The sequence below is a fragment of the Artemia franciscana genome, chromosome 14, assembly GCF_032884065.1.
Source record: "Artemia franciscana chromosome 14, ASM3288406v1, whole genome shotgun sequence".
In the NCBI taxonomy this organism is placed as follows: domain Eukaryota; kingdom Metazoa; phylum Arthropoda; class Branchiopoda; order Anostraca; family Artemiidae; genus Artemia; species Artemia franciscana.
In genome coordinates this window covers 28525940-28546166 of record NC_088876.1, presented here as the reverse complement: position 1 = coordinate 28546166, position 20227 = coordinate 28525940, and the positions used below count along the sequence as shown (strand labels likewise).

Below are 20227 nucleotides of genomic sequence, written 5' to 3'. Positions count from 1 at the left end.
TTAAACCTAAAAATGAGGAGAATTTATTCCGTATAGGAGGGGGACTCTCCCTTTTTATCCTCACCTCCACCCCATGGTCGCAGCAACTTCGGAGGCTCATTAGATCACAAATTGAGATTTCAAGCCTATAGTAGATAATATAGGTGTGCTGATCTCGTTAAATTTAAATTGTATTTGTGCTGCGCTTCTTGCGTATTTTAATTCGAAGATTATAAGTGCTTTTGAAACGCTTGTAAGAGCGAAGGCTCTATAAACATGCTCTGTTGGTCCGCCTTTATTGCGCATTTGTGATCCCAAATGTACTTTGCGTTATCAAAGTTTGTTGATTGCGCTAGGGTAAAGAGCGAGGTATCGACGAGGGTTGAACCCCCTCATACACGCAATTAAAACATACGAATATAGAAGTTTGTTACGTAAATTAATTCGTAAGTTACGTATATTTTTTACCAATGAAAACTTTTGTAAAAAATTAAAAGTTATAGCTGCTTTTTTTAAGTAATCAAAAAATTGGAGGGCAACTAGGCCTCCTCCCTCGCTCCTTTTTTCTCCAAATCTTCCGATTAATTGCAATTAATTAATATGCAAATTTCGTTTTAATTATTTATTTGCGGAGAGCCAAGATCAAAACATGCATTAATTCAAAAACGTCCAGAAATTAAATGAAAAAAAAAACAAGTTTTTTTTTTTAAATGAAAGTAAGGAGCAACATTAAAACTTAAAACGAACAGAAATTACTCCGTATGTGAAAGGGGTTTTTCCTCCTCAACGCCCCGCTCTTTACGCTAAAGTTTCTTACTGTTTTAAAAAGAGAGTCAAACACTGTTTAAAAAAAAAGAGAAAGAGTCAAACTTTAGCGTAGAGAGCGAGGCGTTGAGGAGGAAAAGCCCCTTTCATATACGGAGTAATTTCTGTTCATTTTAAGTTTTAATGTTGCTCCTTACTTTCATTTAAAAAAAACTATTTTATATATATATATATATATATATATATATATATATATATATATATATACATATTTTACAAAAGTTATATATATATATATATATATATATATATATATATATATATATATATATATATATATATATATATATATATATATATATTTACAAGTCTAATAAAACCAACTGTGTCATTGGTGCTTTACTGAACACTATATGTGTCATGAACAGTCTTGGAAAGTACAGATAAAATCAAACTGAATGTTTGATATATAATGCTATTAATAGTTGAAAGATCATCAGTTCAACGTTTATTTAACTGTAATTTTCTTTTCTTTTTCAATGCTACAAAACTGGAAAAGAAAATATTTTAAATATAATTCGTTTTTAGTGAAGCACCTACGACGTAGTAGGCTTTTGAATTCTGGAGTTAGGGAAAGGGCAGTATCCAAACTCTTGGTTTGTAGTGAAGCTATATTTGTCTTAAATATAGCTATTTGTCTTAACTAATAGAATTAAACTGAATTTCTGATATATAATGATATTAATTGCTGAAAGCTCATCAGTTCAAAATTTTATTTTAATTTTTAAGTTTATTTTCAATGTTGTAATAAGTACAAAAGAAAATATTTGTAATATAATTCGTTTTCAGTAAAGTGCCAATGAAGCAGTAGGTTTTAGACTTTTACAGTGAAAGAAGGAGGCAAAACCCAAACTCTTGTTAGTAGAGATTTTTGTTTGTTTCAAATTCGATTTGCATAACCAATTTAAGTTACAGTCGTTTTAAGATTTATTTAGTCATTTATATTAGTACCTATTGTATGTTTGGTTGCAATGATTGTTTATTTAATCTCTGTTCGTTTTGGGTTTCATTTATACTTCAATAGTAAAATATTTTTGCTCGTTTTAAGCTTGATTTGCATATTCACCTTAAGCTTTACTCGTTTTAAGATTTATTTATTTATTTTTATTACTGGCTGTGATATTTTTTTTTGCTATGATTGTTTATTTAATTTCTGTTTATTTTGGGTTTCATCTATTCTTTAATAGTAGTTTCTGGTCGTTTTAATTTTGAGTAATTGTATTTACTCATTTTTTCTGATCTTAAGTTTAATATGACCGTTCGCTAAAAAAACTTAAAAAAAAATAATTTCTGTTTGTTTTTAAATGCCTAAGTTTCAAGTTTTTCAAAATTCCCTATTTCAAAATAATTTTTTATTCCAAAATAAATTAACAGTTTTTGCAAGAAGTAATAAAATTTAACTGAATGTTTGATGTATAACGATGTTCATGGCTGAAAGGTCACCAACTCAAGATTTTGTTTCCCCAAGGCTGGATTTAAAGCTTTGACATTTCTATGCCCAAGCATTTCTGCCGCTCTGTATTTGCGAGATTTTCAAAGAAATCCCCGAAAAATTTTGGGATAGTGGAAGTAACTAAATACTTGTAACTAGTATTTTATTGTACTGTTCCAAAATTGAGAGGGTTTATTTATTATCATTAAACAGTAAAATTGCCAGTTAACATTCTTTAGTATTAAAATATATTTTTTGGGGTCTTGACAGGGCCGGATTTAAAGCTTTGGCACTTCTAGTCCCAAACATTTCTGCCGATCTGTATTTGCGAGATTTTCAAAGAAATCCCCGAAAATTTTTGGGATAGTGGAAGTAACTAAATACTTGTAACTAGTATTTTATTGTACTGCTCCAAAATTGAGAGGGTTTATTGATTATCATTAAACAGTAAAATTGTCAGTTAACATTCTTTAGCATTAAAATGTGTTTTTTCGGGGTCTTGACAAGGCCAGATTTAAAGCTTTGGCACTTCTAGGCCCAAGCATTTCTGCTGCTCTGTACTTGCAAGATTTTGAAAGAAATTCCCGAAAATTTGGGGGTAGTGAAAGTAACTAAATACTTGTAACTAGTATTTTATTGTACTGCTCCAAAATTAAGAGGGTTTATTTATTATCATTCAACAGTAAAATTGTCAGTTAACAATCTTTAGTATTAAAATTTGTTTTTTGGGGTCTTGATTCAAAGCTTTGACGCTTCTAGGCCCAAGCGTTTTTGCCGCTCCGTTTTTTGCAAGATTTTCATGGAAATTCTCAAAATTTTGGGAACAGTGAAAGCAGTAGGGCCTAATGGGCCTATTGGTAAATCTCGGTCTGGTTTCACTCCAAGTATTTTATTTTCAATGTTGTAATAAGTACAAGAGAGATTATTTATAATATAATTGGTTTTAGTAAAGAGCCAAATAAGCAGTAAGCCTTACGCTTTTACGGTTAGGGAAACGGGCAGTGGTCATACTCTTGTTTGTATTGAAGAATATAGGTTTCTTGAACAGTTTTGGAAAGAGCTAATAAAATTAAACTGAATCCCTATGATTTTTGGAATAGAATATCGTTAATAATTTTTTTTGGTTGCTTGGGGTATGGAAGGAGCGCCAGGAGTTAGCTTCTTTTTAGAGAGAGAGAAGCTTTATTCATTTCACAATAACACAATCAATTAGCAAACATAGCCACTGCTAGAAGGGATTAGGTTACTATTTTTGGGGGAGGGAGGGGTATTGGGACATGGAGGACCATAGTTCTCCCACAAGTTTTGGAATAAAATATTGTTAATAATTTTATTTGGGTGGGGGCTCGGGCCATGGAGGAACAGGGATTTGGGTTGCGGGGGATAGTTTTCGTTGGATTACTTTGACTCTTAAAAAGAGGAATAGAACTTTCAGTTTCTAATCATTTGAGTCCTTCCGAAGTGTTTATGACCACTTCTTCCATAAAAACTTCACATGCCCCAGGGTATAAGTTACAACCTTTCCTCCGGGGTCTAGGGAGGAGGGTATGTTGACCCGACTGTTCTGTCATCTGATCGTTGGACTATTTCAAACAAACTGGCAAATCCCGACATTTTGATCAGATGCCTCTGGGCAAAAGAGGGTGTGTGTGTGTTTGGGGGGGTGTCGATGCCCTCTGATCCTTTTCGACTCAAAAAAGATAACTAGAACTTTCGATTTCCAATCAAATGAGCAACATAAATAAGCTACGTAAAAACTAATATGCCCCGGGACATATCTTAAAACGCTTACCCCAAGGCTCTGGGGGGTTATGTCGATTTCCGGAGTTTCTATTATCTGATTTTTGAACTATTTTTAACAAAATGGCTGTATTCAAATTTTTATCGGATGGATTTGGGGGAAAAGGACATGGGGGTTCTAGTTGCCCTAGGATCTCTTTGACTCTTCAAAAGTGAACTACAACTTTCAGTTTCCAATCAAATGAGTCCTCTTTGAAGTTTATACGAGTATCCCTTCTATATGGACAATATATACCTCCAGGGCATAACTTACAACGCCTGCCTTCGGTCCCTGGGGGGCTGTGTTGACCCTGGATTTTTCGTCATATGGTCTTGGAACTTTTTTTTTTAACAACATGGCTGTCTTAACATTTTTATCGGGTGTATTTCTGGAAAAAAAGCGTCGGTGGGGGGGGGGGCTAGCTGCCCTCCAATCTCTTTTGACTCTTAAAAAGTGAACTAGAACTTTCAATCCCCAATCAAATGACCCCTCTGTAGTTTATACGCGCATTCCTTCTATAAGAACCATATATGCCCCCAGTGCATAACTTACAATGCCTGCCCCGAGTTCCTGGGGAGCTGTGTTGACCCTGGGGTTTTGTTATATTATTTTTGAGCTATTTTTAATAAAATGGCGATCTCAAAATTTTTATCGGATGTATTTGGGGAAAAAGGGTGTGGTGGGGGGCTAGTTGCCATCCGTCACTTTTGACTCTTAAAATAAGCTCTAGAACTTCAATTTTCAATCGAATGTGCCTCTTCTCTAGTTTATAAGATGATCCATTCCACATGAAGTGTCTCTGGAAATAATAATAATAAATAATAAAACATGTGGGAAATACATTCAAACATACAAACGCACAAGTCGGTAATCAGACGCCGGATATTACCGTATTAAGGTTAGACCGCCAATCAATTCATCAATAAGTTTTGCTTGACAATGTTCTACTACTGCTGCTATTGCTGACAGCTCACTGCTCACTGCACCACCAATTTACCACGTCATTCCGTTTTAATAATTGCATGATTCCAAACGCAGTCTTTCAATTGCATTCAATGGGCTTCCCTCACACAGGGAGGCCCAAAAACATATATCGTAAGACTTAGGAAACAACCCAGCAGGCTGATCTGAGGCATTTCCTTACCCTTATTTGTTGAGAAAGGGAGGATATTCTACCTGTAGCATAACAGAGGAATGATTATGGAATATTGTGATGCCCTGGGGGACTCTAGTGAATGCGTAAGCAGGGGCTTTCTGACCTGTTCCCCTCTTCCGTGAAATTTCAAGAGCGTAAGGATTTATTTTTCGTGGAAGTTTTTGTTTTTCATGTAATTAGTCTTAATATTTTTAATTTTCTCACCCCCTCCCTAAAATAAATTCTTGCATAGGTGTTGTTATAGAGTTTTATAATAAGCCTATTTCTTTCAATCGATAAGCATTTATAATATACTTACTTAGAACCTCCTACGCCTGGGGGCGCATAGGGCAGCGACGGTTGACCTCCAACTTGACCGATCTTGTGCCAAAGACCAAAATTCATTCAAAGTGGTTCGGAGACTCGTTCTCTCTTTCTCCAGGGATCTACCAAGTGTGCTATTTGACCTAAGTCGTATAAAAAAATATGTTGTATCTTTCTTATGTTTCATTACCCTTTTAGCCAGTGAAACCTGCAAAGAAATCTCAAAGTCCTTCAGCTACTTCAAATGTAGTAGAAGAAAATGTCATAAATGAAGGAAGTGTAGTAATTGATCCTGTAAAGCCATTAGTTGCAACAAAAGAGGACATTCCAGAGAAAAAGATCGATGACAAATATGCTCTTTCCGTCATATCTTCAGATAACTCATCTGCTTCTTTGGAAACAACTGTGACAAAAGTCAAGGTCACTGCAGCTCCCATGGTGTTGGCAAAACCTCCAGAAAAAACACCAAAATACAGCCAAGCTGTGAACAGAAGTGTTTCAGGCTCACAAACAGCTGTGTCTTTGAAGAAGGTTGTGACGAAAAGGATTGATACAGGTCTTCCAAATAGAGGAGCCAAAACCTCTGTTCATGTAAGTTCTTTTTGCTTCTTTTTTCGAGTGAACATTGAATTGAAGGTAAAAAAATTTCAATGGTTTTTATGTTCCTTTTATTTGCTTTTAGTTTGCTTTTAAGATTTTAATGACTAATTTTAGATTAAATTTGTGCGCATTCAAGCTTAAAGCTCAATTTTGTCTCCATAAGACATAAAGAAAAGAAACTAAGATATAATTTGGCTGCGAACAGAATAAAGTAATTGTCACAAGCAGCCACATCCTTAGTGAAGGTTATAGTAAAAAATTTTCAGTAAGGCTAAAGTTTTTTCAACAAAAGTTTTTTCAGTAAAGTTTCTTCAGTAAAGTTTTTTTCCTTTTTTGAATGAACGTTCAGTTGAAGGTAAAAGATTTAAATAGCTTCTGAAACAGTTGAAACTTTAGCTCTCTGACTCGTTTTTGGATTTATTTTCCTGCGTTCAATTTTAAAGATCTTTAAATTTTTCCTAATAAGATCTTTCCTTTTTCCCAATAAGACAAAAAGGAAAGCAATTAAGATATAATGAGACTGTGATCAGATTTATGTTATTGTTACAAGAGGGAGTATCCTTAGGGAAGGTTATGGTTAAAAAGAAGGTTGATTTTCCAAGATTCTTTCCAATCTTTGTCTTACACAGCAAAGTCTTAATCCGTGAATTGTCCGAAATATTTAAGGTGGATCTCCGAGGTTTGAAGCAAATTCTATTTCCTATAGCATTGAATACGCAACGAGATATTCTCCTTTCTCATTGGCTTAATTGCTCTCTTGAGGGTTGTACCAGAATATTTAAATACTGTTGAATATTACGACCGGATTTAAAGGGAATTTAAATTTTTTTTCACATGTCTAATTGGTAACAGCTGACCATTGAAATTTGTTTGGTTACAAGTCAGATAACAGTTTAGCATTTGAATTTTCACAATGGGCAGAAAAAAATAAGAACAAATAAAGGATGGGAAAACCTGAGACATTGGTAAGTTCTATTCCAACGTTGTTGTAGACTATATTACTTTTATTCATGTACAAGTTACATTTTCAAACAGTTCGTGGTAACGAACTGTAGTAAGGAGCGAAGGGGCTCAATAGTAACCAAAACTCTAAAAAACGAAGTTTTGGTACAAATAATTACATCAAAAGAATAGCATTTAAATGCTGATTTTAAATATATAAGTTTCATCAAGTTTAGTCTTACCGGTCAAAAGTTACGAGCCTGAGAAAATGTGCCTTATTTTAGAAAATAGGCGGAAATACCCTCGAAAAGTCACATAATCTTAACAAAATCACACCATCAGAGTCAGCGTATCCGAGAACCCTACTGTAGAAGTTTCAAGCCCCTATCATAAAAAAGGTGGAATTTTGTATTTTTGCCAGAAGACAGATAACGGGTGCGTATTTTTTGTTTTTTCTTTGTTGTTTTTTTTCCTCAGGGGTGATTGTATCGACCTAGTTGTCCTAGAATGTCGCAAGAGGGTTCATTCTAACGTAAATTAAAAGTTCTAGTGTCCTTTTTAAGTGACCGAAAAACTGGAGGGCACCGAGGCCCCCTCCAACGCACATTTTTCTCCAAGGTCACCGGATCAAAATTTTGAGATAACCATTCTGTTTAACTCAGTCAAAAACCTAATAAATATGTCTTTGGGGATGACTAAATCCACCTCAGTTCCCGGGGGAGGGGCGGCAACTTATAAACTTAGATCATTGTTTACACATAGTAGTTATATAGTAGTTTACACATAGAAGTGTACAGACGTTTTCAGGGGGACTTTTTTGTGTTGGGGTTAGGGTGGGTCGGGGGGGGGCAGGTTACGTGGGAGGATCTTTCCATGGAGGAATTTTTCATGAGGGAAGAGAATTTCCATGAAGGGGTCGCAGGATTTTCTAGCATCATTTATAAAAAGACAATGAGAAAATATTTTTTTTCAACTGGAAGTAATGATCAACATTAAAACTTAAAACGAGCATAAAATATTACTTAACCGACATTCTTGTTGAAGGTTTTCGCCAAAGTGAAGCCATGCATAGCCTTCAGTATTTACAATACATCGGAGACGGCGATTCTAGTGTTTTTTACAAGCTAAGACAAAGTGTTCCATACGGATCATATATCCAAAAAGAAGAATGTGCGAATCACGTGACCAAGAACTATACAAAATACCTCCATAATGTTGTGAAGACAAAAAAAGGGATGCACAGCAAATTTCTTTCAAATGACATAATTCTAAAGCTAACCAAAAATCTACGAGGTGCAATAAAAAAGAACTCGGCTGATGGTGGGTCTGCCGAAAATCTAAGACAACTCTTACGAAGAGGCCCAGAGCATGTGTTTGGTAATCATAAACAGTGTGATTCTGGCTGTGCCAAAAAGAATGGGGTCTTAGAAACTGCGGAGAACCGCTATAATAACCTTCCGAAAACTATTTTGGAGGATGTAAAAGCTGGCGTGGAAAATATTTGTAAAAAAGCGGACTTATTAAGAAACGATGCAACGACCAATCTTGCCAAGAATTATATGTCTGTTGCAGTGAAATTCGTCGGCGGAAAACAAATAAGCCGCTCGAAACGTTGGTCATACCATGCTAGGATAAGTGGAGCAAGCCTATCCTACTCCTTGGGCCCGAAATGGCAATCTTCTACATGGAAAAAAACATTTGGCTACAGTCCTTGCAAAATAACAAAAGAATACACGGTGAAAACTACTAATCTTCGGAAACGGACAAAAACAAATAAGAAAAGATATTACGCAACCATGGGTGGGAGATTTCTGGCCAAAAAGAAAGATAATCAGAGTTTGCCTAAAGGCGATCAAAATTACGGACCAAATTGCAACAAGCCTGATATGAATCCAGAGGAATTTGAAATCGCAAAGGCTGATTATGTTGCAAAAAATATGAATCTGGATGGAGCCAGACTGCAGGAGATCTACGTAAACACAAAGGGGCAAAATGATAACGTGGATATTTGAGAGGAGCAAAAGGATTACTGCCACTTATTTTCATAGAATAGCTTCTCGAAAAAAAAATACTCCAACCGCACCCATAGTCAAGAATATCCGAATTAATTCTAATTTCAAATCTATTCCAATGCTTAGGGAAATTCTACTGGTGGCTATTGCACTGACGGCGTACGAGCAGAGAGAGGGAGTATCATTAATAAAAGGAGATCAAATGGGACTACTCATTCATCCAAATATCCTGTTTCTTGGAGCTTCTCTTGATGGTCGCTTAGAAAACGGCACACCAGTTGAAGTGAAGACTGTCCATAATATTCCCAAAGGAATGACCATAATGGAAGTGGCATCCCAAAAAGGATTGGTAAAGAACTTTTTCCTATGGTCACACAATTCAAAATTGGAGTTAAAAGAAAAATCACAAATACTATGCTCAAATTCAAGGTCAGCTAGAAATCACCAATCAAGAAGAATGTCACTTGGTGGTATGTCACCATGAGCATGATGTGGAAATTTTAACTATTCCGAGATCAAAAGAGTATTTTTTGTTTATATTACCAAAGCTTCAGGAGTTTTGGAGCGATTGTTTACTTACGGAGATATTAGACTCGCGATTGATTAGGAACATGCCACTTAGAGAGCCTGCCTTAGTCCGGGCTGCAACAAATCGCGGAATGAAACGGACTTTGGAGCCAGAAGACAGTGGATGTGAAAAAATTACTTGGTCCGACACTGAAAGTGAATATTGAAAGTGGATTTTTCATTGACATGTGAAGAGCATTGACATGCGAATAGTATAGAGATTGTTTAGGGGTCATAATGTATTAGTAGCAGTATTATTAACCTTAACCTATTAGGGTTGTTTGAATAGTAGACTATTATAGGTTAACTATTAGTGTTGGTGAATAGCATATAAATATTAGTAAGTAAATTCTATTTGAGAAATTTCAGCATTCTGTCGAAGTCCAAACCATGTTGATAAATAAACTCTAATTACGTTGAGACTTAGTTGCTACTTTAGGCACTTCCAGGTAAGCTAGGACAGCTAAATTTGGCAGGCGTAAAAGGGAGCGGACCAGATTAAATAGGAAATAGTCATTTTCCCGATCTGACCATCTGGAGGGGGTGGGGGCCGGTTAATTCGGAAAAATAATATTTTTTCGGGGGCCGGTAATATTTCAGAAGAATTTCGGTTAATAGAAAAATTAAATATTTTTAACTTACGAACGGGTGACGGGATCTTAACGAAATTTGGTGTTTGGAAAAATGTTGCGTCTCAGAGCTCTTATTTCAAATCCCAACTGGATCCGGTGACATTGGGGGAATTGAGGGGGGAACCTAAAATCTTGGAAAACGCTTAGAGTCGAGGGATCAGGATGAAACCTGATGGGAAAAGTAAGCACAAGTCCTAGATACGCAATTGACCTAACTAGAACGGATCCGCTCTCTTTGGGGGAGTTGGGGGGGGGGGGGGTAATTCTGAAAAAATAGAAAAAATGAGGTATTTTTAACTTAGGAAAGAGTTATCAGACCCCAATGAAATTTGATGTTTTGAAGGATATCGTGTCTCATAGCTCTTATTTTAAATTCCGACCGGATCCGGTGACATTGGGGGAGAGATGGGAGGGGGAGCCTAAAATCATGGAAAACGCTTAGAGTGGAGGGATCGGGATGAAACCTGGTGGTAAAAATAGTCGTAAGTCCTAGATATGAGATTGACATAACTGGAACGGATCTGCTGTCTTCGGGGGAGTTGGGAGGAGGATTGTTAATTCTGAAAAATTAAAAAAATAAGGTATTTTCAGGTGACGAAGGAGAGATTGGATCTTATAGAAATTTGATATTTGGAAGGATATCACGTCTCATAGCTCTTATTTTAAATCCCGACCGGATCCGGTGAAGAGGAAGTTGGGGGGGGGACCTAAAATCTTGGAAAATGCTTAGAGTACAGGGGTCGGGATGAAACTTGGTGGTGAAACTAAGTACAAGTCCTAGAAACGGGATTGACATAACTGGAACAGATCTGTTCTCTTTGGGGGAGTTGGGGAGGGAGGGTTAATTCTAAAAAATAGAAAAAATTAGGTATTTTAACTTATGAAAGAGTGATCGTACCTTTATGAAATTTCATATTTAGAAGGACCTCGAAACTCAGATCTCTCATTTTAAATCCCTACCAGATTCAGTGTCATTAGGAGGGGGGACCGGCATTACTGGTACGGATCCGTTCTCTTTGAGGGAGCTAGAAGTTGTTAATTTGCAAAAATTAGAAAAATTGAGGTGTTTTTAACTTAAGAATGGGTGACCAGACCTTAATAAAATTTTATAATTAGAAGAAACTCAGGTTTCAGAGCTCTTCTTTCAAATCCCGACCAGATTTTTTGACATTGGGGGGGAATTGGAGGGGGAAACTGGAAATCTTGGAAAACGCTTATAAACGGCGTAGATACGTAATTGCCATAACTGGACTGGATCCGTCTTCTTTGGGGGAGTTAGGTGGTGTGGTTCAGTGCTTTGGTGAGTTTAGTGCTTCTGGACGTGCTAGGACGATAAAAATTGGTAGGCATGTCAGGGAGCTGCACTAATTGACTTGTTACATTTGTTTTCCCCGATTCGACCATCTGGAGGGCTGAAGGGAGAGGAAAAATTTGAAAAATTGAGGTATTTTTAACTTACGAGTGGATGATCGGATCTTAATGAATTCTGATATTTAGAAGTACCTTGCTCTACCTATTTAGAAGTATCTTGTACCTACCAAAGCTCTTATTTTAAATCCCGACCAGCATTAAGCCTCTGATTTTCCTTTTAAAGCAATCTATTGATTCTTAGAATTTTGCTAGAGCTCCTATCATATGAGCTCTTGTCTCTTCTTGACCTTGTCACAAGTGCCATATGAGCTCTTAGCTCTTGTTTTTGATGAACAGTATATAAATATAAGTAGTTTCAAAAATTTATTAAATACCCCTAAGGGGTTTCCTTCCTCCCTTACCTGTATTTATGACCCCAGGGCAAGGGTGTCTACTGTTTATTATGTATCTTTAGGAACATATCACTTTAAATGACATTAATTTAATAAGTATATGCATTACTCCGTAAAGCAAAGTATATGATTACCCCGGTTCCAAACCGGGGTAATCACTCATTTGTGAACGAGCTTATAAATCATCAACTATATGAGATGATGGGGAAAAACCAAAATATTCTAAGATACGGCACTATTAGGAATAAAATGAGATCCCGTGGAACTAAAATGGACGAATATCCGACGAATACAACTTTAGATTTAAAAAAATAATGTTCGTATATTTTATAGGCCTACAATCGGCGTTTCTTTACTTTTAAGAGCCAATAATGTCTAAAATAATGTGTTTTAAAGAATAACGTTCTTTTTAAAAATAATATTCATACATTTTATAGGCCTACAATCGATGTTTCTTTACTTTTAAAGGCCAATAATGTTTAAAATAATGTGTTTTCAAGAATAATGTTCTTTTTAAAAATAATGTTCATACATTTTATAGGCCTACAATCAGTCTTTCTTTACTTTTAAAGCCCAATAATGTTTAAAATAATGTGTTTTTAAGAATAATGTTCTTTTTTAAAAATAATGTTCATACATTTTATAGGTCTACAATCGGTGTTTCTTTACTTTTAAAGGCCGATAATGTTTAAAATGATGTGTTTTTAAGAATAATATTCTTTTTAAAAATAATGTTCATACATTTTATAGGCCTACAATCGGTGTTTCTTTACTTGTAAAGCCAAACTGTTATCTGCTTTGTAACCTAACAAATTCCAATTCGTATTGTGTTAAAATGATATTGCCTCAAGGTGTTGTTGCCAATTATACATGTTTTCCACTTCCTTTTAAATCTGGTCTTAATGCTAAGGAGATGTCAACATTCTTAATGATATTCTGGCAAACCCCTCAAGGAGTGCTTAAGCCAATGAGAAAGGAGGAAATCTTGAATACTAAGAATTATTGCTAAAAATCATTTGTTATAACTACAAACTTAACAATCTTTGGGATTATTTGTCGGTATAAGATCTACAAAACGACACAAAAATCAAGGCTATATGATTAGTACAACCCTTTTAAACAGTAAAGGAAGAATATCTTAAATGACAAATTTTAAAGGAAAATGATGATAATAAAAAAAAAAATTCACGGCCAAAATTTTTTAAATCTTGTGGCAAATGGAGAGGCTACTTTGCAATTCTCTACGTCTTCTAAAAGTAATTTTATTGCTACTTTTAAAAATTAGAGGTGTCCCCACTAATTAATTTTTTATGAAGCTCTGAAGAAAAAAAATGCAAATTTGTTCGGCCTATTCAGGTCAAAGCTTTCAATGAAGCCACAGTAATTTTTTCATCAAAGAATCTGCTCGTGCCTGTTGTTAATACGCATTTCACTGCTATAGGAAAATAGCATTGGCTTCAAACCTCGGAGATCCACCTTAAGCAGTTGCTGAACTGCTCCAAATATATCCAGTTTCCTTTCATAATAACAGTGAGGCTAATCCACTCGGCTTTGTACTGGCCTTTGCTGGACTCTTTCTCTTAACTCTACTTTTAAAACGGTAAGAAACTTTAGCGTAAAGAGCGGGGCGCTGAGGAGAAAAAGCCCCTTTCATATACGGAGTAATTTCTGTTCGTTTTAAGTTTTAATGTTGCTCCTTACTTTCATTTAAAAAAACTTGTTTTTTTTATTTCATCTCTGGACGTTTTTGAATTAATGTATGTTTTGATCTTGGCTCTCCGCAAATAAATAATTAAAACGAAATTTGTATATTAATTAAATGCAATTAATTGGCAGATTTTGAGAAAAAGGAGCAAGGGAGGAGGCCTAGTTGCCCTCCAATTTTTGGATTACTTAAAAAAGCAACTAGAACCTTTAATTTTTTACAAACGTTTTCATTGGTAAAAAATATACGTAACTTAAAGAATTAAATTACGTAACGAACTACTATATTCGTATGTTTTTATTGTGTTTATGAGGGGGCTCAACCGTCGTCGATACCTCGCTCTCTACACTAAAGCTGAAATCTTGTCCCGATTCCTTAAGAATGACCTCTGAATCACAAAGGCCGTAGAATAATTAGTTGAAATTACTAAAAATGCTTTAGCGTAAAGAGTGAGGTACAACGAGGAGGTAAACTCCTCATGTGCGTAATAATTTTGTTCATTTTAAGTTTTAATGCTGCTCCTTACTTTCAGTAGAAAAAACTTTTCATATTTTTTTTCCTTGTTTTTTCAAATAATGCTAGAAAATCCTGCGCCCCCTTCATTGAAATTCTCTTCCCCCATGAGAAGTTTCTCTATGGAAATATCCTCCCACATAACCCCCTTCCCTCAATTCTCCCCCCTGAACCAAAAAAATCCCCCTGAAAACGTCTGTACACTTCCCAGTAATCATTATTAGTATGTAAACACAGATCAAAGTTTGTTACTTGCAGCCCCTCCCACGGGGACTGGAGGGGAGTAAGTCGTCCCTAAGGACATAGTTATTAGGTGTTTCGACTATGGTGAATAAAATGGCTATCTCTAGAATTTTGATCCTGTGACTTTTGGGAAATAATGAGCGTGGGAGGGGGCCTAGGTGCCCTCCGATTTTTTTGGTCACTTAAAAAGGGCACTAAAACTTTTAATTTCCGTTAGAATGAGCCCTTTCGCGACAATCTAGGACCACTCAGTCGATACGATCACCCCTGGGGAAAAAAAAAAACAAACAAATAAACACGCATCCGTGATCTGTCTTTCTGGCAAAAAATGCGAAATTCCACATTTTTGTAGAAAAGAGCTTGAAACTTCTACAATAAGGTTCTCTAATACGCTGAATCTGATGGTGTGATTTTCGTTAAGATTGTATGACTTTTAGGGATTGTTTCTCCCTATTTTCTAAAATGAGGCAAATTTCCTCAGGCTCGTAACTTTTGATAGGTATAACTGATCTTGATAAAACTTATATATTTAAAATCAGTATTAAAATGCGATTCTTTTGATGTAATTATTGGTATCAAAATTCCATTTTTTAGGGTTTCGGTTACTATTTAGCCGAGTCGCTCCTTACTACAGTTCATTACCACGAACTGTTTGATTTTAATGTTTTTTAAAAACACCAACAGTTACAGAAAAAACAATCTTGTTAAACTATTAAAAGAATTAAAGTCATTGATTCTGTTTAAAAATTTTGCCTATCGCTCCATTTTTTTCTGTCTGTACCAAGAGTATAGACATGAGTCTTGACATTAATTGTCCAGAAGATGGTTAGTGCTAGTGACTTATTGGTATAGACTATTTTAGCAACCATGAGGTGCGAAAGGCCTGTCTAACGGTAGCGAATAGTAAATAGAAACAGATTATTTGAATGTAATTCTTAAAAGGACGTTGGGTAATTGTCCAGAAGATGGTTAGTGCTAGTGACTTATTGGTATAGACTATTTTAGCAACCATGAGGTGCGAAAGGCCTGTCTAACGGTAGTTAATAGTAAATGGAAACAGATTATTTGAATGTAATTCTTAAAAGGACGTTGGGTAATATGGCTGATAATATTCGTTGAATCGTGATGATTTATTTGTGTATTTCTAATATCGCTGCGAAAAAAGGGAAGCTCTACCACTTTTTTGAGCAAGTTTCTAAGGTTTCTAAGAGAAGCTCTATGTAATATTATGGTTTTGGGTGGATGGATGTATATGCTTCGACGCTGTATATGCTTTAGGTTGTGTACGAAACTTGTAATGATTGCTGCACTTGAGATAAGGTGCCAACCTGGCCTTGTCAGCCATTTTTAGGGTATTTGTTGTTAGTGTCGGATTTGTTTATGTTTTTTTATGTTTACTTGTGTTTCTGGTGTGTTTTTTTTCAATTATTTCGAACGTAATTTTTTTTGAATGATCTGGACATTCAAAACATAAAATCATAGTTTTTGATTTTATTAAAATCATAGTTTATTTGTGATTATTCACAAATAAACTTTGTGAATAATCATTCGTTAACAATCATTAAAAAACCAAAAAATTACTTTCTAGGTTTTTCGCACTTCTGTAATATTTGTGAACAACTTTTCATTAATAACAGTTATAAAATTTTGGATTTTTTGCTTCTCTGTAAATTTTGCTAATAACTGTTCGTTGATAACAATCCAAAAACCAAAAAAGAATTTTTGGGCTCTTTCGATTTTCTTTGAAATTTGCGAATAATGGTTTGTTAATAGAAGAGTACGGCATTAGACTTTACAATCCCTACCGGCGGTGCTGATCTCCGTTGCTTGGCTTTTCCGCTAGGAAGTGCAATGGGGGGTTGGGGGCCAACCATCCTGTGCTTTCGCACACCCTTCCTATTCACCTTCCCCAGATTTCTCCAGGTATCCATTTAGAGCTGGGTCGACTCTGGCTGAGCTTACAGAGTCACGCCACTGACCCCCGTCCCAAACTAAGTAATTGGGTGCACTAGGATTCGAACCCTTGCCCTCTCAGATAAACGATCCCGAATCTAGTACACCAACCCACTCGGCTAGGACGGCCTTTTGTTAATAAACAGTTGAAAAAAAACTCAGTTGAAAAAAAAAAACAGTTGGAAAAGATAGGACTTTTTCAGTCTCCTGTAAAATTTGTGTGTAATTGTTAGCTCAAAAGAAAAAAAAAATCCTGCTTTTACGCTTTTCTGTAAAATTTGTAATTACCTGTCCGTTTATAATACTTCTAAAACGAAAAAATGGCTTTTCCATTCTTTTGTAAAGGTTGCAAATAACCGTTCCTTTCCAATACTTAAAAACCCATATTGATTTTTTGGCGTTTTACTCTTATGTAAATTTATGTGCGGTATATATCGCAGCCAAATTGACTATAATTCCTTTTCACTAAATTAGTTTATATTTTAGGTAAAACCAGCTGTCAGTTCAAGGCTGGCTCTTCGGAATTCAGCTGAAAAACAGAAGCCAGTTTCTTCTAGTAGACCAGCCACCATGAAGCCCGTGTCCACCCTAAAAGAGCAACAGCGAAGATTTGGGGTTTCAGTTGAAGATTTACCTTCGAATGCAACTGGTGTATATGAAGGTATGATCCTGTTATAAAAAAAGACACAAATTTAGCGTTGAACCAGTGAGGTTTTACAAGAAACTGGTAAAATAGAATAAAACCATATTCTATAGTAAAACAAAAAATTACGATAAAAAAATTGCATTATCTAAATTTCCTTTTTGGATATGGAATTCTACTTCGCTTCTTAATATTTGAGCTATGAAGAGGCCAAGTTGATTTCATAAAACAAAAATTAGAGGCATATTAAGAAGAAAAAGAAGAATGGTAAATCTTTTTCTTGAAAAAGAAGAAGATTAAAAACAAGAAATTTTAATTTTAGGATGATCTAGTCTATAGAATATTTTAGAATCTTTTTATATTTATTTACATATTGCGTGAAGCAAACCAAGTCATTATAAAATGAAAGCGTTATTCATTTAAAAAAGGAATGTCAAAATTACTAAAGAATGTAAAGTGAAATAGAGAATTTGCGAATGAAAAATACAAAAGTAGGACTCGATTGATAAATTTAATAAAATTATCGTTACCAAAATAAATATATAATGGCCAACTTCTTTTACATAACTGCAGTCGTAGAGTTTAAATTTTTCCGAGTTCCAATGCTAAATACTTTTATTATGATTATTTCTTTATTTATACGTAATTTGGGACGTCGGCAAGACCAGGGAACCTGGAATTGGGAAGAGCACATAATTTAATCTTGCTATGGGATATGCCAACTCGGCAAAAGTACCCTGTACTTAACGCTTAGTCTAAATATATTCCTCCAAATAAAGGCTAGGTGGTACATAACACCAATCTTTAAGGGAATGGGAAAGTTTTTAGAGTACTATGGTCTGGATGGTATTTTGACAATAATTGTCCATGTTTAACAATATTGTTACAACCGTTATAGCTCTTAGTCAACTTGTCCCTGTTCAGAATGTCATGTAGCCATTAGATTTGATTTTTATCTTGTTGAGTCTTGATATCTGTGCTGTTGGAAAGAATTGCAAGACACTAAGGATTTGAAAACAGAGAAGAAATTGAAGGCATACTATCACAACTAGAAGAATTTTAAGAGAAAGGGCAGTTGGCTGCTGCGGGCAGTTAATTCTGCATTTCTAAAACCAGAACTATATCTTCTCTACTGCCATCTGGGCTAAAAAGAGAGCTTATAAAATACTTCTAAAGAACCCATCCTATTTAACAAGGAGGCAACGGGTCTTTTATGATAGCCCATCACCTCTACTCCTTGGTATATACAATATACAGTGCTATGCGTAGTACAGTACGTATGGTCAACCTTTCAAAATTTTTCTAGAGGACAAAGCAATAAAAAGTGCCACAGACTAAGGCACTAAGGACTAAGACTGACTAAGGACTGAACTAACGGACTAAGGCACAGCAGATACAAAATGCGAAAGTCAAAAGCCATGGGGATCCCTTCAACTCCTTACTACTAAGGTGCAGAGAGCTGCAGATGCCCAAGGATAACATTGTCGTATCAGTAAAAATTGTAAAGCAATTTCAGGTTTCCATGGAGGAAAAAGATAAAGAGGAGCAGGAGATACCACTGTGTTAAATTACTTTTTTTAGGGGGGGGGGAGGAAATTGACCTTCTTTGTCTGAGTCTCGACTCGAATCCTGCCATGGTAATAATCTGAGTAATCCGAATCAACAATTTCTATAAACAGTCACGTGTTAAAGTAAAACTTTTATGTGAAAAAGCTAAAAGGATTGTTTTTACATAGTAAAGTGCGAATATTAGCTTCATGACCCCTTGGTTAAATTGACATATAGTGACATTTCTTCGTTAAGGTTTTGCTATTTTTCATTTATGAAAGTAAGAAAAGGGAAAACATTTCAAACGTTTTTTGTTTTCAGTAGAGTGCAAATCCTGTTCTGGTCTTAGATTAGATAAGATAAGATTTTTATTTCAAAAAAATCTCTATCACAAGCACACAAAGGGCCGAATTCGGACTTCGGAGTGGAAAAAATCATATGGTTGTACTAAAACTGGCAAAAATGCAAAAAAAAAAAAAAAAAAAAAACAACGAGAAAGAAAAACCATAATGAATAATCATTTATGAGTCAATAATTAAACTGTAATAAGTCAAAAGGGACACAAAAGAAGTGTCAATAATTTAACTGCATAAAGTCAATAAAAGAGTTAAATAGATAAAACTGGTTAAAAGGGGGGGGGGGCAAAAATAAGTGAAAACACAAAAAAGAGATTGAAATATAAAATCTATAAAATCTAAGCTAAAAAACAGGGGGAGGAACAAGCAAATAAGTGCTGTGACCCGGGCAGCACCATCAGCCAATAAATAAAAAGAGAGAAAAAAAAAACCGGAGAAACTAGTGGGATATTTTATTCATTTTTTCTGTGATGAAGGAGACAAAAGTTTTTCCATATCTGGAAGTAGCGCAGCGAATGAAACCCTTCTTCGCTCAAGGGTTTCCAAACTAGCTTTTTTAGGAGCAGAGAGTATGACACCTTGCCTTCTTTGAAAATTATTCGCAAGGCTCTTTTTTGGATTGATTCATTTTTTTTCCGATTCTTCACGAGAGAAACTGGACAAGCATATTCGAGATGCGGGTGGACAGAAGACAAGTAAATCCTTAAGGGGTGGGAAGGAAGAACGCTAAATTTACTTAGGAGCTTAAGGAGTGCGATATACACATTAGCTCTATGGATGATGTCTTTAACGTGGATATCCCACTTTAGATCTGAAGAAATAGTGACGTCAAGTAGTTTAAATGAAGACACATAAATTTCAGGAGGGATAGGATTAATAAATGGGGGCGGGAATTTGAGGAAAAAAATCGGTATTATCATGGACTTAGAGGGGTTTACTGTCATGTCTAAGTCCGCATATCCAATTTCATTGAGGATACTCATAGGGTCGCTTATAAAATTCCTGAAGCAAGTTTCAAGAACCGGTAGATCATCAACAAATTTTCATCAGTCAAGAAATTCCTTCACGAGGCTGTTAATCATAACTGAAAAAAGGAGGGAACCTAGGAGAGTACCTTGCGGTATGCCATTGTGGACAGGGAGAGGATTTGAATAATGATTCTGGTATTTGACAACCTGCGATCTATTTGTTAAGAAGGAGGCAACCAATTTCCCCAGTAAGGAATCAATGTTGAACTCGCTGACAAGTTTCTCAATTAAAATATTGTGATTAACA

The 20227-nt window shown here is 35.4% G+C and overlaps 1 protein-coding gene across 6 annotated transcripts in view; it reads left to right on the top strand.

The window, feature by feature from the left end:
* Positions 1-20227, top strand: part of LOC136035538 (S phase cyclin A-associated protein in the endoplasmic reticulum-like) — a 598516-nt gene that overhangs the window by 407375 nt on the left and 170914 nt on the right. For all 6 annotated transcript variants that reach the window (XM_065717385.1, XM_065717386.1, XM_065717383.1 and 3 more), the window contains 2 exons: positions 5674-6066; positions 16892-17066. In XM_065717385.1, coding sequence (XP_065573457.1) covers positions 5674-6066; positions 16892-17066 — 568 coding nt within the window. The remainder of the gene's footprint in view (positions 1-5673; positions 6067-16891; positions 17067-20227) is intronic.